Source organism: Culex quinquefasciatus, chromosome 2 (genome assembly GCF_015732765.1).
Source record: "Culex quinquefasciatus strain JHB chromosome 2, VPISU_Cqui_1.0_pri_paternal, whole genome shotgun sequence".
Classification (NCBI taxonomy): domain Eukaryota; kingdom Metazoa; phylum Arthropoda; class Insecta; order Diptera; family Culicidae; genus Culex; species Culex quinquefasciatus.
The window spans coordinates 192,447,222-192,468,050 of NC_051862.1; the positions used below are offsets into that span (position 1 = coordinate 192,447,222).

At 36.0% G+C, this 20,829-nt stretch overlaps 1 protein-coding gene across 5 annotated transcripts in view; it reads left to right on the top strand.

Moving 5' to 3' along the window:
* Positions 1 to 20,829, top strand: part of LOC6031873 (monocarboxylate transporter 12) — a 78,250-nt gene that overhangs the window by 39,685 nt on the left and 17,736 nt on the right. For all 5 annotated transcript variants that reach the window (XM_038255225.1, XM_038255223.1, XM_038255226.1 and 2 more), the window contains 2 exons: positions 7,019 to 7,192; positions 17,363 to 17,522. In XM_038255225.1, the coding sequence (XP_038111153.1) occupies positions 7,019 to 7,192; positions 17,363 to 17,522 (334 nt within the window). The remainder of the gene's footprint in view (positions 1 to 7,018; positions 7,193 to 17,362; positions 17,523 to 20,829) is intronic.

Consider the following 20,829-nt stretch of genomic DNA (forward strand, 5'->3'; position numbering starts at 1 on the left):
GTGTTTTTTCTAACTTTGCAGGGTTATTTTTTAGAGTGTAATAATGTTCTACAAAGTTGTAGAGCAGACAATTACAAAATTTTGATATATATACATAAGGGTTTGCTTATAAACATCACAAGTTATCACGATTTTACGAAAAAAAGTTTTGAAAAAGTTGGTCGTCATCGATCATGGCCGTTCATGGTCACCCGCGACAGACACGGACGACGAAATAAAGAGAAACGCAAAAAGTAACTTTTTCAAAACTTTTTTTCGTAAAATCACGATAACTCGTGATGTTTATAAGCAAACCCCTTATGTCTATATATCAAAATTTTTGTGATTGTCTGCTCTACAACTTTGTAGAACATTGTTACACTCTCAAAAATAACCCTGCAAAAAACACGAAATTTTAAAATGAAAATTTATGTTCTAAAAAAATGACCCTTCTGGGTCAATGTAGATTCGAAAAGTACATTAAATTTCCCATAAAATGACATGTTCCAAAATTTTTACAGTCGAGTAACGGAAAATGGGAGAATTTTTAAAACTTTTAGTGTTTTTCGATGAAAATACGTTTTTCGAATTCTGAGTACGCCATCAAATCGGGCGTCTAATTTTACATAAAAGTCCCTTTGACACTAAATTTCTATCTCATCACCGTTTCAGGCTGCAAATTATTGAAAAACACCTCTTTTTCATGTTCAAAATGGAAGGGGTACTGCCCTCCGTCACGAGATATCAAAAACGGACCTCGGATTCGTGATCAGGGACAAAAGTTACCCCTTAGGACAAAGTTTCACGCAAATCGAAGAGGGGTCGGGGCAACTTTTCCCGATTTCGTGTGAGTTGGTAGAGAATTACCCGCATACTTTTCTGATGTGCAGTTAATCAGATAGCATATTTTATTTGCTGACAGAACCATTTAAAATTGACTGAATTCATTAAAAAAAAAATCTATTTAAAATAAAAACTCGAATTGAGTCCTCTACCACAACATTGCATTGCATTCCCACTAAAGTAAACAAGGATGCCATCCAGGATCAACAAAAGCTCTGCAAAAGCAAGATATCTTCTCTCATGTTGGTGGGTCAAAGTTTGTTTCCCCAGAGGGAAATTGTACAGTGCACCACCACCAGCCTCAACACCCCTCGGTCCGTGCCAGGATCAACATCCAATGGACATCGACGATAGCAGCGAGCGCAATAAATAAATATAAATAACTATTATTTCATAATTTATGGCCGACGCCTTCGCGCGCGCTAGGTCACGTGGCAGGACCACTGGTGCCCCACGTATGCGATTTTCCTCCTCCCAAAACCGGGCAATTCTTATTAAAGTCAGATTTCTGGGGGGAAAAGGGCCAGGGCCATGTATGAAATGGATCGCGTTGCAAGTTTATACTCTGTGACCGAAAAACTTTTCTCTGGGAAGGGGCGGAAAAGTTTTCTGTTGGTCGGATGAATTTCAAATAGCTATTGTGAAAGTTCCAAAACGAGAGTTATTACAGTTTGGCAGTGCGTTTATCCATTGCTTGCCAACTGTAAATTGTAAATTTGGAAAGTTTTCCAGGCGGAAGCCCAAGCTAATTTTTGGAATTGTTTCTATATTAGAGTGACGGAAAAAGTTCCATTAAATTAACTCATTTGGCAGAGCAACTTTGTCTAGGAAAAGTCCCTTTTGGGAAATTACTTTTGGAAAATACACTTGCTAATTGAATTGAGTGAAACTTTATTTCCCAAATTGTCACTCAACGCAGAGCAGTTTACCTTCTCCTGTTACCGAAAAATACACAATCTGTACGTTTTCCCTCGCAGATTTTGCAACAACTACGGCAAGAGTTCATCAAAGTAAAGCATGACTCTCCATTTGAATGACATGTAACTTGTAACACAGAGTGAGTCACATACACTCACATATGAACTCCTGTGATGAGTTTTCCCGACCTGCTGCCGATGTTGACGGTGCCGCTTGATTGAATGTGCTTTTCCACTGATTTTGCACAGTTCCATTCGCCTTTTGTATGGCTTTTAAGGAATAGTGCATTGGAGCTTAACGTACTTGAAAATTTTGAATTCTGATTTTTTTTTATTGAACAAATGATTTCAGATAACATTACTCAAAGAGATTATTTCTCTAAAAAGCAAAATTTTTCAAATAATTGAAAAAAAACACTGTTAACCCCTATTTTGCATCCCGAAAACCCAGCTTCACGTACTTTTCCACCGTACACAGGTGACGTTTGACTCTCACTCCTGGCTGACTCGCTGGCAGGCAAAAGAGTTTCGGATGAAAAATTTACATTTTGATTGATACCTTTCCCCTTTTCGTGTTGCCCTCCTTTTGCTTGTCGTATGTGTGTGTGAGTCAGGAACTTGAACTTGGCTACGGGTATTTGTGCGCTACGATAAGACAAATTGAAAACATTTGCAAAAGTCTTCACTCCTCGGAATGTTCACGTTTTTGCACCGAGATTAACCCGTCTTGTGAGTTCAAGGATTTGGGAAGGTTGACTTTTCAGATGGGGATTTGAAGAGTACCTTGCGCAAGTTGGTTTTCCCATTTAAATGTATTGGATACAGTTTAAAAGACACAATATAATATAAGAAAAAACATAAGCTTAAATCAAGAGCACACACAATACAGATTTTGATTCTGGTAGATCAAGATTGTTGTTACAATCATTTTATTATCTTTCAACTTACGGAAACAATCAACATCATTTTTTATTTTCCCATTAAATAAAGCCTACACAAATTTTTACAGTAATCATCGACTTTTTTTTAATCAAGCTGATTCAAAATTCAAGATTCCGTCAAAGCAATAATTTTAGCAGTAAAATCTCTTTAAATTGAATCTAATACGAAATAAATAAATACATTTTACAATTTTTACGAACTAGCAAATTTGTTTCAGAATGAGTGAATTAAAATTGGAAAATTAATATTTCTCACTTTTCAAGCAATTGCATTTTTTATTTGCGTAATTCAACCTTAACCCTTACAGTCCGAACGTCTGATGCGAGATACCGAAAAAACCTTAAACGTGCTGTATCTTTGGCCTCTTTTGATTAAATAAGTTTGTTCACCCCTCAAAAGAACCGGGCAAATCTCTATTTTCAGAATCTACAAATAAATCTGGAATCGGACACTTGGCCACTGAAATATTCCGGAATCTAGTGGGATAGGTTTTTGTCCGGGTATGCAATCCAATCTACAAATCATGGTTATGATCATAAATTCGTCAGAAAAACAATCCCAATTTGTTTCAATAAAACCTGTTCTGGGCATATTAGGCATATTCCGTTGATCCCGGACCACCCTGCCTCCAACCCGGAATATTCATAACATGGTTCCGATGGACCAATTTCGGTGATTTCAAAAGAACAGATTTCGACCATTTTTTCTGGATTTTCCGGGTTGATGACATAGTGGCCAAATGGCACCAGATCTTACTGGGGATGTCAAATTTGGATTCCTGAGCCAAAATCAGTGTTGTTTGACATGTCAGAAAGTATGCTTGTGAAATTACCGACATTGGTATATCGGAACCATGTTACGGATATTCCGGGTTGATGGCAGGGTGGCCAAATGGCACCAGATCGTACTGAGGATGTTAAATTTGAATTCCTGAGCCAAAATCAGTGTTGTTTGACACGTCGGAAGCCATATTAGGCTTGATGTAGAATTTGACATCCTTTCCGGAATAGCCAAGTGACCGATTCCGCATTTCTTTGTATATTATGAAAATAGAGATTTGTCCGATTCTTTTGAGGGGTGAACGAACTTATTCGGTCAAAAAAGGCCAAAGACACAGCATTTTTAAGGTTTTTTCGGTATCTCGCATCAGACGTTCGGACTGAAAAATGCTTTTTCTGATCATGCTCACATTTGGTGGGGTTGTCAGTACCATCAAAACTTCACGGAGAAAAATCAGTTCTAAAAATCGCGAACAAGCGTTCATGAATTTTACAAACAAACAAACTGACGGTTTGGAAAGTTGAAAAAAAAAATAATTAACGTAGAATTGATTGAAGCAATCATTTTTTTTTTCTTTTTTTTCAAGTGTGTGTTGAGCACCTTATCCAGTGAGAATATAACTCGAGATTCGTGTCAATTTGGCTATTAGCAGGGATGGAATAATCGCAAAAAAATCAATTTCGCTGGCGAACTTTCTTCACCCGCGAAAGAGAGAGGAGGCAAATCATGCAAAATAAAATCACTCCCGAAATTCTCCAAGAAAATCAATCTGCTGATGATTTTTTGTGAATTTCCTTGTCAGCACCACTTTTAAATATTTATTTCGCTTTGTTTACACACATTGCCCATCTACAAAATGTGACAGGTCATTTTTCGACGTGTGACGTTACACTTGCAAGTGTAGTAGTGAAAAGGATATTCCACCGAATAATCAAGATGATGATTTTTTTTAATTCTTTTTACCGATCTTTCGTGCGCGAGAGAGGAGAGCCATGCTCCTTTTGGATTTTTTCTCTTGATGAACGTCCAGAGATTTTCTTTTGATGATGATTATTCCATCGCTGGCTATTAGTAAAAGTTGAACAGTAGTTTTTGATCAATTCCTGACAGAAAGACTCATAAATTGATAGAAAACTGTATCACTACTTAAGAAATTTACTTATAAAAAAGTTTTAAGCTAAAGTTTTTTTAAGTTTTCATTTCTTGACTAGGTATTGTGTCCAAACAAACAAAATGCTGGAACCAACTGCATTTGCATTTTTGCATTTTTTTTTTCTTAAGTCCACATTTGTGAAGTGGTTGTCAAAAAATAACAAATTCTTGAAATCATCTGATGTTCAGAAAAAAAATCTTTGAATCATGTTCAACTTTTAAAATGTTTAAAATGGCTAATTATAACCTTTTTGCCTTCCTCACCTCACTGAGGCAAGGCTATAAAATCACTCGAAAAATGGACTTCTTAAATACACCACCTAGATATACCTTCACGTATAACTATCGACTCAGAATCAAATTCTGAACAAATGTCTGTGGGGATGTGTGTAGACACGATTTTTTTCCACACGATTATCTCAGAACTAACAGAACCGATTTTGGCCAGATCCGCCTTATTCTGTTCGTTTTGGGGTCCCCTAAGACCCTATTAAATTTTATTTTGTTTAGTGAAGTATTTAAAAAGTTATGCCAAGAAAAAGATTTCTGTAGATACAAAAAAGGGTGATTTTTTTGCATAACCTCAAAAGGCCGGGTCTTTTTGTTTACGTGCAAGAGTCGCGCCAGATGCGAAACGTCCGATTGCCACATTGCTTCAAATGAGAGTCTGCATGTTTTCTGGAAAAGTCTGTATCAGGTATATATTTTTTTCATAAACTTATTTTCATTATTACTTTGTAAATGTGAGGAAGGCACCACCCACCTAATGGTGGATTAAGAAACGTTTTTTAATTAATTTGTTGAAATATATATTTTGAATTTCAAAGCACTCAGATGAGTGCTTAATTTTAACCTTATGAAAATTTATACCCGATTCGATTTTTTCAAAAATGGAAAAAAGCACTAAAATGAAAGCTATATTTATGTCAAGTTTTTGTTTATAATTTATATAATTTTGTGATACTTTTTGCTTCAAAATTTTGATAGTTGGGTTTGAAACTTGAAATTGTTTTTTTTTTGTTGACTTACTTTTTTTTTGTTGTATTTTTACCGATTTTTTTTTGTCAATAGAAAATTCAGGTGTGGTTTTTTTTAAATACAATTACTCTTGATTTCAGTTTAAATCAAGCTTAAAGAGAAATAAGCCAGGTCTTAACTAAACCAAACAACAACTTTGAAATAGAACCTTTCTTTGTTTCTTTGAAACACACTACACACGCATTCTGGTATAAATTTCTGTCCAGCTTTTGATTTATAACGCTTTCCTTCAATTTAGGTCAAGCAAAGCCACAGTGAAGAAACACATTGTGTACAATGAGATCATGGTCGAGTGGACAAACCCTGCAGACGGGTATGACACATAGGACGAGGATTACGGAAATATTTATCTCCAAGACTGACACCAAGTCTGACTTGAACCACGTGCCAACGTCTGAGAGTGTCTTGGTCAGCTTTTAAAAAGGGAAAACACACGACGTTTCCCAGACTGGGAAGGTGTGAGGTTTCGCAATGTACTCAAAGATGCTGGCATTTCTGATTATGACGTTTGTTGGGCATTGTCCCCGGAAGGCGAGATGAAAGATAGAGGAGAATAATTAAATTTTCAAAAATGCAAACTTATCCCTCGGTTAATGTCGGGGAAAGTTGATAACGCAGAGTGACATTCCAAGCTCTTTTCCTCTACACCCCCTAAAGCTTGATAAAAGAGATGAATGGCAGGGTGGAAAAAAGTTTGCTAATGACATACTTAACTCGATTAAATATTTCCAGCTCCTTTATCCTGCGGGGAATCTTGGTTTCATTTGTGACTCGTGGCAAAAGAATTTGTTGCACGAGTATCAACCATCAGGGATGCTGTGATGGGATAAATTATGTTTCGAAAAGCATTTTTGGCGTGACACGTGAGAGATTTGTGTGTGACATTTTGTGCGTGAAAAATGGTATGCTCTCTGACAGTGATTAGTGAACACGCTTCTGTGGGAAGGGATCATTTTCGAAACAATGTAATCAACATTAATAACCTTCTGCTGGAGGATTTTCTCATTTCAGTACGGTTTGCCAAATTTAGAAAGCTCATCAATCTTATCAACACCTACGTATGAGGAGTCAAAAAAGAAGGGGAAAATGTTATTTGTTATCACTTTTCCTAGAATCAAATAATCATTATCCTAGATAAAATTTCACCAGCCGAAAACCTATACCGACTCACAACCTAAATAAAACTGCAAAGTTTCATTCGATAACCATATTTTCCATTTAATGTAGCAACGTTATGTTTTGGATTAAAACCAGCATGAAACCCCCACATTTATTTTGAAAACGTTGCAACCATTCTCGTGTTTTCGCCGCTTTGTTGTATTGTTAAAAATATTACATTACAAAGTTTTTTCCGGCTCCCATTTCAGGCTGGCTGGGTGCCGCAAGCTGGGCCATGTCGCTGCTGGCGGCCACCGTCGTGGTGGCGCTGTGCCGCCGCAAGTCAACCCGGCTGACGGCCGTCCTCGGTGGCCTCGTGATGGCGCTCGGGATCCTGTTCACCTCGTTCGCGACCCAGCTGCACCAGGTGGCGTTTAGCTACGGTAAGTTTGCCTCCATCTTCTTTTTTTTTGCTGTATGTGTGTGTGCGTGGAGGTGTAAACGGCACGTGGAAATTTGACTCTTTTCAACTTTGCATTCACCCGGGTGTGTAAAATAATGATGCTGTGTTTTTTGTGTGTTCTGGCCTGTGAAAGAGAAAACTTTGCACTGTTTTGTTACTGATGAGAATTTTAACAGCTCTTTCGGGAACTTGATACGCACTGGACGAAGTTGTTGGAAGGGAAAATGTTTTCCACGTGTTACATTTTCTAGGAAGCGTATAATTTGTGTGTCCTGGAGTATTAATTAACACAAGGTATTCATTTAATATAAATGAAAACTGTGAAGACAAAAAGGTAATAAAACTAATTTTTAAAGTTTTTTAGTCATGTAAAACCTTATTCAAACCTGCAAAAAAAAATCATCTTTAATTCAAGGGTCCTGATTGCTCAAAAAAGACTCAGTCACTCGCGAATACAAATCTTGAGCGACGAAAAACTGCTCTGATGTCACTCTAACACCAATCGCTAACGAACACTCTCTCTTTGCTCTCCCTCTCACTCCAATCGGGTAGTACAGCGAATGGTTCAGATAGACCGATTCGGTTAAGTCGCTCAAAGCTGACTGAGAATAGTTTGCGATCGACTTTGCTTTGATCATTTAAGAAATGGCTTGAAATCAACGACATCAATAATATTTTGCACTTTTGATGTTTACACAACATTAAAGACACATTTGTCAGTAATTTACACCATACCAAATTCTAATTGACGGCAAACTGTGGTAGTGCCGGTCAAATGAGCACCGCGCTAGAATTTGTTGGCTCTCTCCTCTCTGAGCATATTCGTGTATGATTCGGGTTGACGGACGAAGTAGACTTTGAAATTTGAGCAAAGCCACTGGCTGCCAGCCTGTCGTGTTCGCTCACGAATGGTTGCGTACTCTCGTCGGCAAAGATTCGTTCGGTGATGAGGGAGTGATTTCTGATCTTTGAATTGAAAATCAGGACCTTTGCTTTAAACACAATCAGCAGAGTTTATAACTGAAGTAGTAAAAAAATGTAAATATGTAAATAAGTAATTTCAATGAATTTATCTATCTATTTGAAATTGTTTTTTTTTTTCTTGTAGATTAGATGTGATTGATGTTTCAATGCTATTTAAAAAATAAACATCCTAATTTGATAACAGATTTTTTGCAGAGTTATTTGGATTTCGAGCTATTTAATGGTCAGTCATACATTATTGCTAACATAAGAAAAATATTGAAAATGCTATTTCAATCGATTTTGAATTATCAAAAACATTTTCGGATCTCATATTGTAAAACATTGACTTATTTTGTTTCATTTATTGATCGTTCTACGTAAAAATCAAAACTTTGAAACTATAGCTTGGTTTCTTTGTCGCTTCTAGAGCGTCCAATTTCCCGTCCCGAAAAAAAATCCCGTTTCCCGGGAAATTTCTAAAATTTTCCGAGAATTCCGGGAATTTTACAAAAAAAAATGAAAGAAATCAATTTAATTCTATTAAATTCAATTTACTGTTCTTATTGATTTTATCAGTTCGTCTGAAAATTTCATGTCAGGATTTATTTCAGATGATATTAATTTCTGAACCATTCAAAACAGGGAATAAATCTTGTTTATTTGTTGAGCAACAAAAATTACGATGTTATGGAATGGAAATAATATAAACTATCACAATTTTGGTAAGCTTTAAAAAAAACATTGTTATACCATTTGAAAATAAAATTGAGCTTTTTTACGTTTTGTTTGCCATGACAAAATTGAAAGAATATTGAATTGGTATCATCGAATGTCTCGAAGAGGATTTTTGCTAGAAGAATGAAGTTAATGTGTTTAAAAGTTTTTGAGAAATTACAGATAAAAGTTAAAAATTTATAGAGCACTTGAGCTACCAAGGGCGTAAGAGGTTTAAATATGAAATTATTTTTTTTGCTATAAAAATTCTTTTACCGAAGTCATTTATTAGGCCGAATCATTAAAAAATCATTAAAATACCATTATAGTTGCTATTCTATACAATTTTGTTGCAAAATATTAATCATAACCAAGATCAGAACAATTTTCGATAAATTTCAAATTTCCCGGGAATTTCTGGGAAATTTGTTGAAAAATTCCCGTTTCCCGGGAATATTTTCACCTACACAGTACAAACTTGTTTAATTTTTAAAGATTAAAAATTAGATTGTTGAATATAACCTTTTTTTCGGTTACTTGACCAAATTTAATGTGCAAAAAAAAGTAATTCAACAAAACTGTACTGTTATGGTGGAATCGAAAATTGATTTTTTCAGCAACACATTTTTTGAGTCCTTTTTAGAGTCCCAAACAACCTCCATTTTCACATTTTTAAAATTACAAAATTCATGTTTTATTCTTTTATGAATGTTGGCAGAACACATTGAGTTTCACTGTTTATTTCAATACACTACTTTGAAAAACTCTGTATCTTTTTTGTGACGCACTTTAGCACCATACTGTCTTTGGAAGAGTTGTTCGGGACATCCAGGGATATACTTCTACGGTGTTAGTTTCATTAAAGAATAAAACATGAATTTTATAAATTCAAAAATGTGAAAATGCTAGTTTTCCCATAGTAATTTCCATACCAATTTCGTTCGCTTTGCGCCAATCGTGAGCTTAACCAATCGCTACCAAATTTTGGGGGGTTGTTTGGGACCCCAAAAAGGACCCAACAAATGTGTTTCTGATTGGATTTTTATCATTTTCAATTTTCCCACATAACTAGATTCCACCCTACTGTACTGTGTACAATATTTTGATATTTCGGCTTGAACTTTGAGATTTACAAATATGTCAGACGTTCACTGTTTTCTTACATTCATTTTCCTCTACCGATTCAGCTTTCAACCTAAAGTTACAAACTGAACTTCCATTCAAACCCGGTTTTTTCAATCATTACTCGAGTTTCTTTTGATGGATTTTCCTACAACCACACTGAGTGATGTCCTTTAATCTTTGTTGAAGCGTCGGTGGATTGTGTCGAGCCGGCTGGCCTGTCAGAACATTTTTCCTCCATTTTCATGGTTAGCAAGTTTTCCCCCTGACCACAGAACGCAACCACCAAATGTTGACGAAAAAGGCCGGAATATAATAATTTCTTCTGGGCGGACAAATGGCGAACTTTTTTCACTTCTTTTTACTTGTGGGCAGAATACCATCAGTGACAACGGAGTTGGTAGGACAAAAAACGCAAAAAAAGTTGTGAACAGTAATAGGATTATATCTTGATCATTCAATCTGCTAAAATATTGTTATCGCATCGGCAAAAAATGCCTAAAATATGTAAAGCAATGGCGCACATGGTCTTCTTATTACCGTTAAAGAGAGTGATATTTAAGCAACAAAAATTTTAAAATTCAAAATCGATGTTTTTTTTCATAAAAAACATTAAATTCTTACTTTTTGTGAAATAGATCGTCGAAAATCAATGCAACATTAAATACGGTAGACGGCCCGATGACGGCCATATTAAAGCAAAATTTGCAGTAAGTGATTTCAGATGAACGAAGGACACCCCCGCGCGAGACGGCACTTTCTCAGCGACTTGTATTAACGAGGACACTTTGGAGAAATGAATGGAAATTTATGCAGTGGCTTGGGAATTTCAAGACACGTGCTGCCATCGCAACTTTCTCCCCGGGGGAGAATGAAATATGATACGTCGTTCAGAATAAAATGAAGGTGAAACAGCAACGAATTTGTCGGAAGAATCAGTAAAATTATTTTGCGCCATTATCTTGTAAATGAATGACTTTGACAAATAAATCAAATTGTGATGAAACCGAAATCATTCAAATTTTAAACCAGTTAATCAAAAATAACACCTATAATGGAGTTTTCACTACAAATCTAAAATTCAATTAATCTCAAACTACTACACCGAGCAAGTCCCTAATAGAGTTTGCATTTGGACTAAAATTAAACGCAATAAATCCCCATAATCTACGCAAAGTCAGATTTATTGCTCGAAACTCCCCGAGCCGGAAAAACATAACCCATCAACTTCAACAGCCCCAGCAGCTGCTCTGTGTACAACCGAACCTAAATTGGATCACATTTGGACCAAAAATGGACCAAACCTTGACCGTTCGCCTGATACCCACATCTCGGGGTAACCTACTCTCCCTTTACGCTCGACCCTGGCAACAACACACACACACACACACAAAAAGGATCCACGAGACACACAAGTGAATCAGAACAGAGAAATGGCCCTTTCCTGCCAAACCTGCCCCAAAATGTTACACCTGGTTGGGCACACCTGATTGCGAAGGAGGGAACCATCAACTCGGACAATCTTTCCCATTTTCGAAAGTTGTTTGTGTGTGTGCGCGGCACTCGATGACCTCGCCCGGAAAAGTATTCCATCTGCCCTAGTGCGCCACCAATGGCTCTGTAGAAGAGCCTGCCCACCGGACATCCATAAAAATACGATCACCCTAGATAGTGTCCTGTGAGAATATTTTTCTTCGACGTGGTCTAGAAAAAAAAAAGAGCTCAATCAAGTTTCGCTTTTTGGGGTTGGACGCAGCGCAACATAGGTGCAACCTTTGAGCAACATAGTTTATGCATTCGTCGTTGGGAGAGAAAAATAGCTGGCCAGGGAGTAAGTCTAAAATTTTTGTTCTGCATGAAAATATCACCATTCAGAGTAATTGCAGATTCGAAAAGTACCTACAATAAACTTTTCATAGAATTAAACGTCCCAAAAAATTGTAACAGTTCATTAACGAAGAATGGCAGGGGTTAAAAACTATTTGTGTACTGCTTTTTTGTCGATTAAAACATAAGTAATTTTGGGAAATTGCTCAATTAATCGCATTGAATGTCACGAAGTAAAAGTATCTTTAAACGGAAGTGACAATACTGACCTGAGTTCAGTATTTACGGTCCTATTTTTCTTTATTTCTGTGTCCATAATAATAAAAAATCATTAGAAACGATAATCTACACAGAAAAAAATAATGTAAATTTGGAAGCTGTAATTTTGGAAGGTTGAATATTACCTCTTTTATGATGTAATTTTACCTCAATTAAGACTGAAAAAGTGACATTACACCAGAAAAGTGGTAAAATTACACATTTCCAGAGGTAAAATTACACCTTTTTCTGACATAAAAGATGTACCCCTTCCCAGATGTAATATTACCATGATTGTTGTTTTCTGTGTATCGTTATCGTTATCGATATTTAGATAATTCTATGGGCTATAGCTTTATCGCCGCTTATCGTCAAATCGTGTTAAATTTTAAATTTTTTCAATGTTGTTAGTTTCAAAGTATAAATATTCAAATTTATTCACAAAACACCGTATTTTTCGAATGTGCTCAAATTTTCATAATTTGCAATAAGAGTATCAAACGAAGCGAAATTTATTATGGGTAATTCTCTACCAACTCAAACGAAATCGGGAAAAGTTGCCCCTCTTCGATTTGCGTGAAACTTTGTCCTAAGGGGTAACTTTTGTCCCTGATCACGAATCCGAGGTCCGTTTTTTGATATCCATTTTTGAACATGCGAAAAAAGAGGTGTTTTTCAATTATTTGCAGCCTGAAACGGTGATGAGATAGAAATTTTGTGTCAAGGGGACTTTTATGTAAAATTAGACGCCCGATTTGATGGCGTACTCAGAATTCCGAAAAAACGTATTTTTCATCGAAAAAAACACTAAAAAAGTTTTAAAAATTCTCCCATTTTCCGTTACTCGACTGTAAAATTTTTTGGAACATGTCATTTTATGGGAAATTTAATGTACTTTTCGAATCTACATTGACCCAGAAGGGTTATTTTTTTATTTAGAACAAAATTTTTCATTTTAAAATTTCGTGTTTTTTCTAACTTTGCAGGGTTATTTTTAAGAGTGTAACAATGTTTTGCAAAGTTGTAGAGCAGACAATTACAAAAATTTTGATATACAGACATAAGGGGTTTGCTTATAAACATCACGAGTTATCGCGATTTTACGAAAAAAAGTTTTGAAAAAGTTACATTTTGCGTTTCTCCTTGTTTCGTTGTCCGTGTCTGTCGCGGGTCACCATGAACGGCCATGATCGATGACGACCAGCTTTTTCAAAACTTTTTTTCGTAAAATCACGATAACTCGTGATGTTTATAAGCAAACCCCTTATGTCTATATATTAAAATTTTTGTAATTGTCTGCTCTACAACTTTGTGGAACATTGTTACACTCTAAAAAATAACCCTGCAAAGTTAGAAAAAACACGAAATTTTAAAATGAAAAATGTTGTTCTAAATGAAAAAATGACCCTTCTGGGTCAATGTAGATTCGAAAAGTACATTAAATTTCCCATAAAATGACATGTTCTAAAATTTTTACAGTCAAGTAACGAAAAATGGGAGCATTTTTTAAACTTTTTTAGTGTTTTTTTTTCGATGAAAAATACGTTTTTTCGGAATTCTGAGTACGCCATCAAATTGGGCATCTAATTTTACATATAAGTCCCTTTGACACCAATTTTCTATCTCATCACCGTTTCAGGCTGCCAATTATTGAAAACACCTATTTTTTCGCATGTTCAAAAATGGAAGGGGTCGTACCACCCATCCGTCACGAGATATCAAAAAACGGACCTCGGATTCGTGATCAGGGACAAAAGTTACCCCTTAGGACAAAGTTTCACGCAAATCGAAGAGGGTTCGGGGCAACTGCTGTGTGAGTTGGCGGAGAATTACCCTTATACAACTTCACATCATCAGAGTTATTTTTTTTTTTTTTGAAAATACTGAAATTTTCACAAAATACTGTGTATTTTTAAAAAATTCTCAAATTTTGAAAAATACTAAAATGTTTATGAAATACCGTATTTTTTGGAAATACGCTAATTTTAATACCAGTCCAACCTCGATTATCCGAAGGCCTTGGCAAAATTTAACTTCAACTGTTGAGCTTAAAATGACCCATCAACAACTCTAAAGTGATTTAGAATTCTTTAATTCAAGGTGGCGGCCAAAATGGCAGTGATTTAATAATGCAAAAATGCTTTCTCATAGGCAATCAATCTTTTAATTTGACAAAAAAAGGAGTGGAAAAACTCGAACTTGATGTTAAAAGTAAGAAAATAAAAAATTCCATGATTCGATAATCTGAAGTCACATACAAATCTTCGGATAATCGAACTTTGGATAATCGGGGCCTCGGATAATCGAGTCTGTACTGTATTTGCAATATGAGTATCAAAGGAAGCGACATTTTGTATGCTTTTTCACTTCATTTTCCTTTTTTTTTTTTTGTTAAACACTAACACTAAAATAACACAAATACTGTATTTTACTTCTAAAATACTTAAATTTTCAAAATTTGCAATATGGATATCAAACAAAGCAAAATTTTGTATATTTGTCACCTTATTAATGTTTTGTTGGAAAATACTAAAATTTTCACATAAAAAAAAACATTTTTTTTTAATTTTGGGCATCAAACAAAGCGAAAATACTGAAAGTTTTAAAATTATTATCGCCGATACTTTTGAGCTTGTGCTAGAAATTTTTTGAGGTGCACAGACTTAAAAAAAACTTTATTAATCAATATTTTGTTAAAAAAAACCTTGTCGGAGCTTATTTCGTTAGTCTTCAAATTCATTAAAACGCAATTTATGATGGATTTCCATAACTGTAAATTCATATTTATTTGAATTTTAAGCAAATGCACACACAAAAACAAACTTTTTACAGACATTTTAAAAAACAATGTGGCATCCCTGAGTATTTTATTATGTTTTCGTTATATAAAAATTGTCATGTTTTTAAAACTGTTTTATCTTTTTTTTTTTTTTTCACCTCCGTGTACGCACGAGAGCAAGTAGCAGTCAAGTGCTCTGTGCTCTACCGTTTTTTTCGAAATTTTTCGCCGTAGTTGTTAGTGATTACCCGCGAGTTTGCTTCTCCAGCATGCCAAAGGCCGGCCGTGGCCGTGGCAGTTCGAGTGCGGCCTCGAAAAACCCGCGAAGTTCGTCTACCGGCCGTGTGCAAAAAGGTAAACAAACCAACGCCGTGTCGGCCGCCATCGCGCAGGGGAGCGTGAGCGCAGATGGAATCGACAAAAAGTATCTACATCCCGGATACGTTCCGAGATCACCAGTGCGAACCCGTTCCGGTACTTCCGGTGCCACAACCAGTGGCACATCAACATCCGCCAACATCCCCATCAGGAACGAGTTCCAGATGCTGAGCGACGACGAAGAAAACAACAACACCGATGGTAGCAGCACTACCGACGACGACGACGACGATGACGGACGTGCACGGAAGAAAGTGTCGACGCCAAAAAAGAACAATTCTCCAAAGGAACGTAGACCACCTCCAATTTTTGTTTTGGACACGTTGGCGGACGATATTGACGAGTTGCTGGAAGGCCTCGGATATTGTCTGAAAATCGGTAAGTCGTCAGTGCAAGTTTACACATTTGACGAAAAGAACTTCGACCTGGTTGTGGAGAAATTGAAGCGTCAAAACTTCAAGTTTTACATTCGACCCCGTGCAGAAGACTGCCGTTAAGGTCGTTTTGCAGGGGTACCAAGACCGCCCGATCTCCGACCTCAAGAAGGACCTCTCGGGTGCTGGAATAACGCCGCGTGACATAAAAGTGCTCTCGCGGAAGACTACAGTCACAGGTACACACACACTGTACCTGTTGTACTTCGACCGCGGCACCGTCGAAATTCAAGACCTGCGGCGAACTAAGGCGTTGGACGGGTTTTGGGTAAACTGGCGGTTCTACTCAAAGAACCCGTCGGACGCAGCACAATGCCACAGTTGCCAGAAATTCGGCCTCGGCTCGCGGAACTGCAACCTCCCGCCCCGCTGTGTGAAGTGCGGTGAATCACACCTCTCTGAGGCGTGTGCACTGCCGTGCAAAGCGGACTTGGGGGACAAGGCAGAGCAAACGAAGGCGCGCATCAAGTGCGCCAACTGCGGAGGTAACCATACCAGCAACTACCGTGGATGCAGCGCACGGAAAACTACCTCGAGGAGCAGGAAAAGAGGAAGAAGAAAGCAGCAGCGTCCCACCCTCCTCAACGAAGTACGAGCGAAACCGTGCCGGCAGCTGGTCATCGTACGGTTCCAGCGGACAACTCAGCGTTCCCTCCTGGATGGGGCGATCGTTCGCCAGCGTGGTCGCTGCCGGCAGTGGCAATACGGCCCAGCAAGAAGTTACCGGAGAAGATCTCTTTACCCTGCCAGAGTTCTTTGCTCTCGCAGGAGATGATGACGCGGTTTCGGACCTGCCGTAACAAGGCGGAGCAATTCCTGGCCCTTGGGGAGCTGATGATCAAGCACATCTATAAAGGATAAAATACTGTGATCTAGTTTTAAGCTTTTTTTATTTCTATCCCCTTTCCCTTGCAATTTTAGTAAGTTTTTTTTTTATATTTTTCTTACTCTTGGTGACACCTTTATTTACAAGCAATAACTGTTCCAAAATGGATTATGATGTAACACACAGCTGTAAGGAACTCCAAAACTCTGTTATGTACCTCAAAAGAACTTATTGTATCTTGATTATTCACCAATAAAACCGAATTGAAATTGAATTTTATCTTTTTCATCTATAATAGTCCAAATTGTTTGTCATTTAATACTTTTTTAATCTAAAAAACCTTTACTTTTAGTTGAATAATTTAAAAAAAAAAATCAATGCAAATACTGAAAAATATACATAAACAGAATTTATTTACACTCCTGACCAATCCATTTATTCGTTGAACTAACAAAAACTTATGCATCAATTATCACGGTATAAATGTAGCAATTTAACTTTGCATCGCTCTTCAATGAATTCATCTCCAGCAGGGCGTCAAATTAATCATTTTCACTTGCTTCACTCACTACACAACACAAAGCAACGCAACAGCTTTCCCATCGGCAGTGTGTGCTGTTTATCACCAATCCTCCCAACTTTCTCACCCATGCGTAAAAGCTCTGTCACCAACAATTCCCCAACAACTTCATCCCTGCTGCATAGTGGGTCACCCACACACCTTAACGCGGGCAGAGCCAAGGACGAAACAAGAAACAACGAGGACCAACTTTTACCTCCCACCCTCCCTACCTTTGTCGGGAAACAATCTTTTACAGTTCGTTCTCTCTCCCTCTCTCTTTCCAGGAGTGATTGTGGGCATCGGGGCCGCGATGGTCCGGGAGTCGGCCGCCGTGATGCTGGGCCATTACTTCAAGCGGCGGAGACAATTTGTCGAAATGATCACGATGTCGGGCGAAGGTGTCGGCGTGGCACTGTTCTCTGTGATACTCAAGGAGGGCGTCGGGTAAGTGGAAAAAGCAGCGAAGAAGCGCTCAAGATGAAGAAGTGGACTATCACGAAGGGCATGTTTTTCGGTGCCAGCGATAGTTTATCGCAACTTCCGGTGGCATACTTATCGTAAACATTCTCGCTCGTCGACGATGGCACGGCACGGTATATGGCATTGGCAGGGGCAGTTTTGTTTTGCTTTTCTTTTACTTCTTTGGGACCGACAACAACAAGGACGAGTTTTTTTTTAAGTTGAAGGCAAATTTTATTTTCAGAGGTGTTTAGAAAAGATCCGAAATCTGTTGCAGAATTTTGAATTTGGTTATAGATTGAGCAATTCTCTACGAAATCGGTCTTTTTTCTTCAATTTTAATTTTTGTATTTTTTAATCCGACTGAAACTTTTTTGGTGCCTTCGGTATGCCCAAAGAAGCCATTTTGCATCATTAGTTTGCCCATATAATTTTCCATACAAATTTGGCAGATGTCCATACAAAAATGATGTATGAAAATTCAAAAATCTGTATCTTTTGAAGGAATTTTTTGATCGATTTGGTGTCTTCGGCAAAGTTGTAGGTATGGATATGGACTACACTGGAAAAAAATAATACACGGTAAAAAAATTTGGTGATTTTTTTATTTAACTTTTTATTACTTAAACTTGATTTACAAAAAAAAAATTTTATTTATTTTTATTTTTTGATATGTTTTAGAGGACATAAAATGCCAACTTTTCAGAAATTTCTAGGTTGTGCAAAAAATCATTAACCGAGTAATGAATTTTTTAATCAATACTGATTTTTTCAAATAATCGAAATTTTCGTCGTAAAACATTTTCAACTTCATTTTTCGATGTAAAATCCAATTTGCAATCAAAAAGAACTTTACTGAAATTTTGATATAGTGCACCGTTTTAAAGTTATAGCCATTTTTAAGTAACTTTCTTGAAAAAAGTCGCAATTTTTCATTTTTTTAAAATTAGTGCACATGTTTGCCCAGCTTTGAAAAAATATTTTTGAAAAGCTGAGAAAATTCTCTACATTTTGCTCTTTTGGACTTTGTTGATACGACCTTTAGTTGCTGAGATATTGCCATGCAAAGGTTTAAAAGCAGGAAAATTGATGTTTTCTAAGTCTCACCCAAACAACCCACCATTTTCTATCGTCAATATCTCAGCAAATAATGGTCCGATTTTCAATGTTAATAAATGAAACTTTCGTGAAATTTTCCGATCTTTTCGAAAAAATATTTTCAAAATTTTCAAATCAAGGCTAACATTTCAAATACACCAAACATTCAATATTACGACCTTTTGATATATTAGTCTTGATTTAAAATTTTTAAAAACAGTTTTTTCGAAAAGATCGGTAAATTTTACGAATGTTTCATTTATTAACATTGAAAATCGGACCATTAGTTGCTGAGATATCGACATGAGAAAATGGTGGGTTGTTTGGGTGAGACTTAAAAAACATCAATTTTCCTGTTTTTAAACCTTTGCATGGCAATATCTCAGCAACTAAAGGTCGTATCAACAAAGTCCAAAAGAGCAAAATGTAGAGAATTTTCTCAGCTTTTCAAAAATATTTTTTCAAAACTGGGCAAACATGTGCACTAATTATTTTATTTTAATTGTCACTACAGAGCAGTTCTCTCAGATTTCGGTCATTCAATTTTTTCGTATTTTTTAATCCGATTGAAACTTTTTTGGTGCCTTCGGTATGCCCAAGAAGCCATTTTGCATCATTAGTTTGTCCATATAATTTTCCATACAAATTTGGCAGCTGTCCATACAAAAATGATGTATGAAAATTCAAAAAACTGTATCTTTTGAAGGAATTTTTTGATCGATTCGGTGTCTTGGGCAAAGTTGTAGGTATGGATATGGACTACACTGAAAAAAATATACACGGTAAAAAACAATTTGATGATTTTTTATTTAACTTTTTGTCACTAAAATTTGATTTGCAAAAAAAAAACTATTTTTATTTTTTATTTTTTTATATGTTTTATAGGACATAAAATGTCAACTTTTCTTAAATTTCCAGGTTGTGCAAAAAATCTTTGACCGAGTTATGAATTTTTTAATCAATACAGATTTTTTTCAAAAAATCGAAATGATGGTCGAACAAATTTTTCAACTTCATTTTTCGATGTAAAATCGAATTTGCAATCAAAAAGTACTCAAGTGAATTTTTGATAAAGTGCACCGTTTTCATGTTATGGCTATATCTAGTAACTTTTTTGAAAATAGTCACAGTTTTTCATTTTCTAAAATAAGTAAACATGTTTGCCCACCTTTGAGAAAAATATTTTTGAAAAGCTCAGAAAATTATCTGTATTTTGCTTTTTTGAACTTTGTTGATACGACCCTTAGTTGCTGAGATATTGCCATGCAAAGGTTTAAAAACAGGAAAATTGATGTTTTCTAAGTCTCGCCCAAACAACACACCATTTTCTAATGTCGATATCTCAGCAACTAATGGTCGTATCAACAAAGTTCAAAAAAGCAAAATATAGAGAATTTAGAGAAAAAAGCAAAATAAATATGAAACATTCGTGAAATTTTTCAATCTTTTCGAAAACAAAATTTTAAATCAATATTGACATTTTATAAATATGAAACATTCGTGAAATTTTTCAATCTTTTCGAAAACAAAATTTTGAATCAAGATTGACATTTTATAAGGGCCTAACATTCAATATTACCCCTTTTTTAATGTTTGTCTTGTTTAAAAAAAAATTCGAAAATGTTTTTTTTCGAAAAGATCGGAAAATTTCACGAATGTTTCATATTTTAACATTGTAAATCGGATCATTAGATGCAGAGATATTGACATTAGAAAATGGTGGGTTGTTTGGGTGAGACTTACACAGAAAAAAAAGTTGAATTTTGGAATGTTGAAAATTTGGTAGGTTGAATATTACCTCTTTATTTGAGTAATATTACATAAAAAATGTGTAAAAATGTGAACCTGATGAATATTCATCAAAAACTGATGAAAATTCATCATTTTCTGGGGTAAAATTTATCATTTATTTTGCCACAAAATCTGTCACCATTTCCTGATGAATATTACCATCATTTTTTTTCTGTGTAGAAACATCATTTTTCCTGTTTTTAAAACGTTACTTAATCCACCTTAAGGTGGTTGGTGCCTTCCTCGCATCCATGTTGTATTTTAGGTGGTATTTACAAATTAATTTAAGAGTTTTTTTTTATTTTTTTTAATTTTTTTTAATTTTTTATTTCATCTGTTTTTTTTTAAATTATTGATTTTACTTGAACAGCAATTTTTCAATTCTTTTTTTACCAACTCTTCA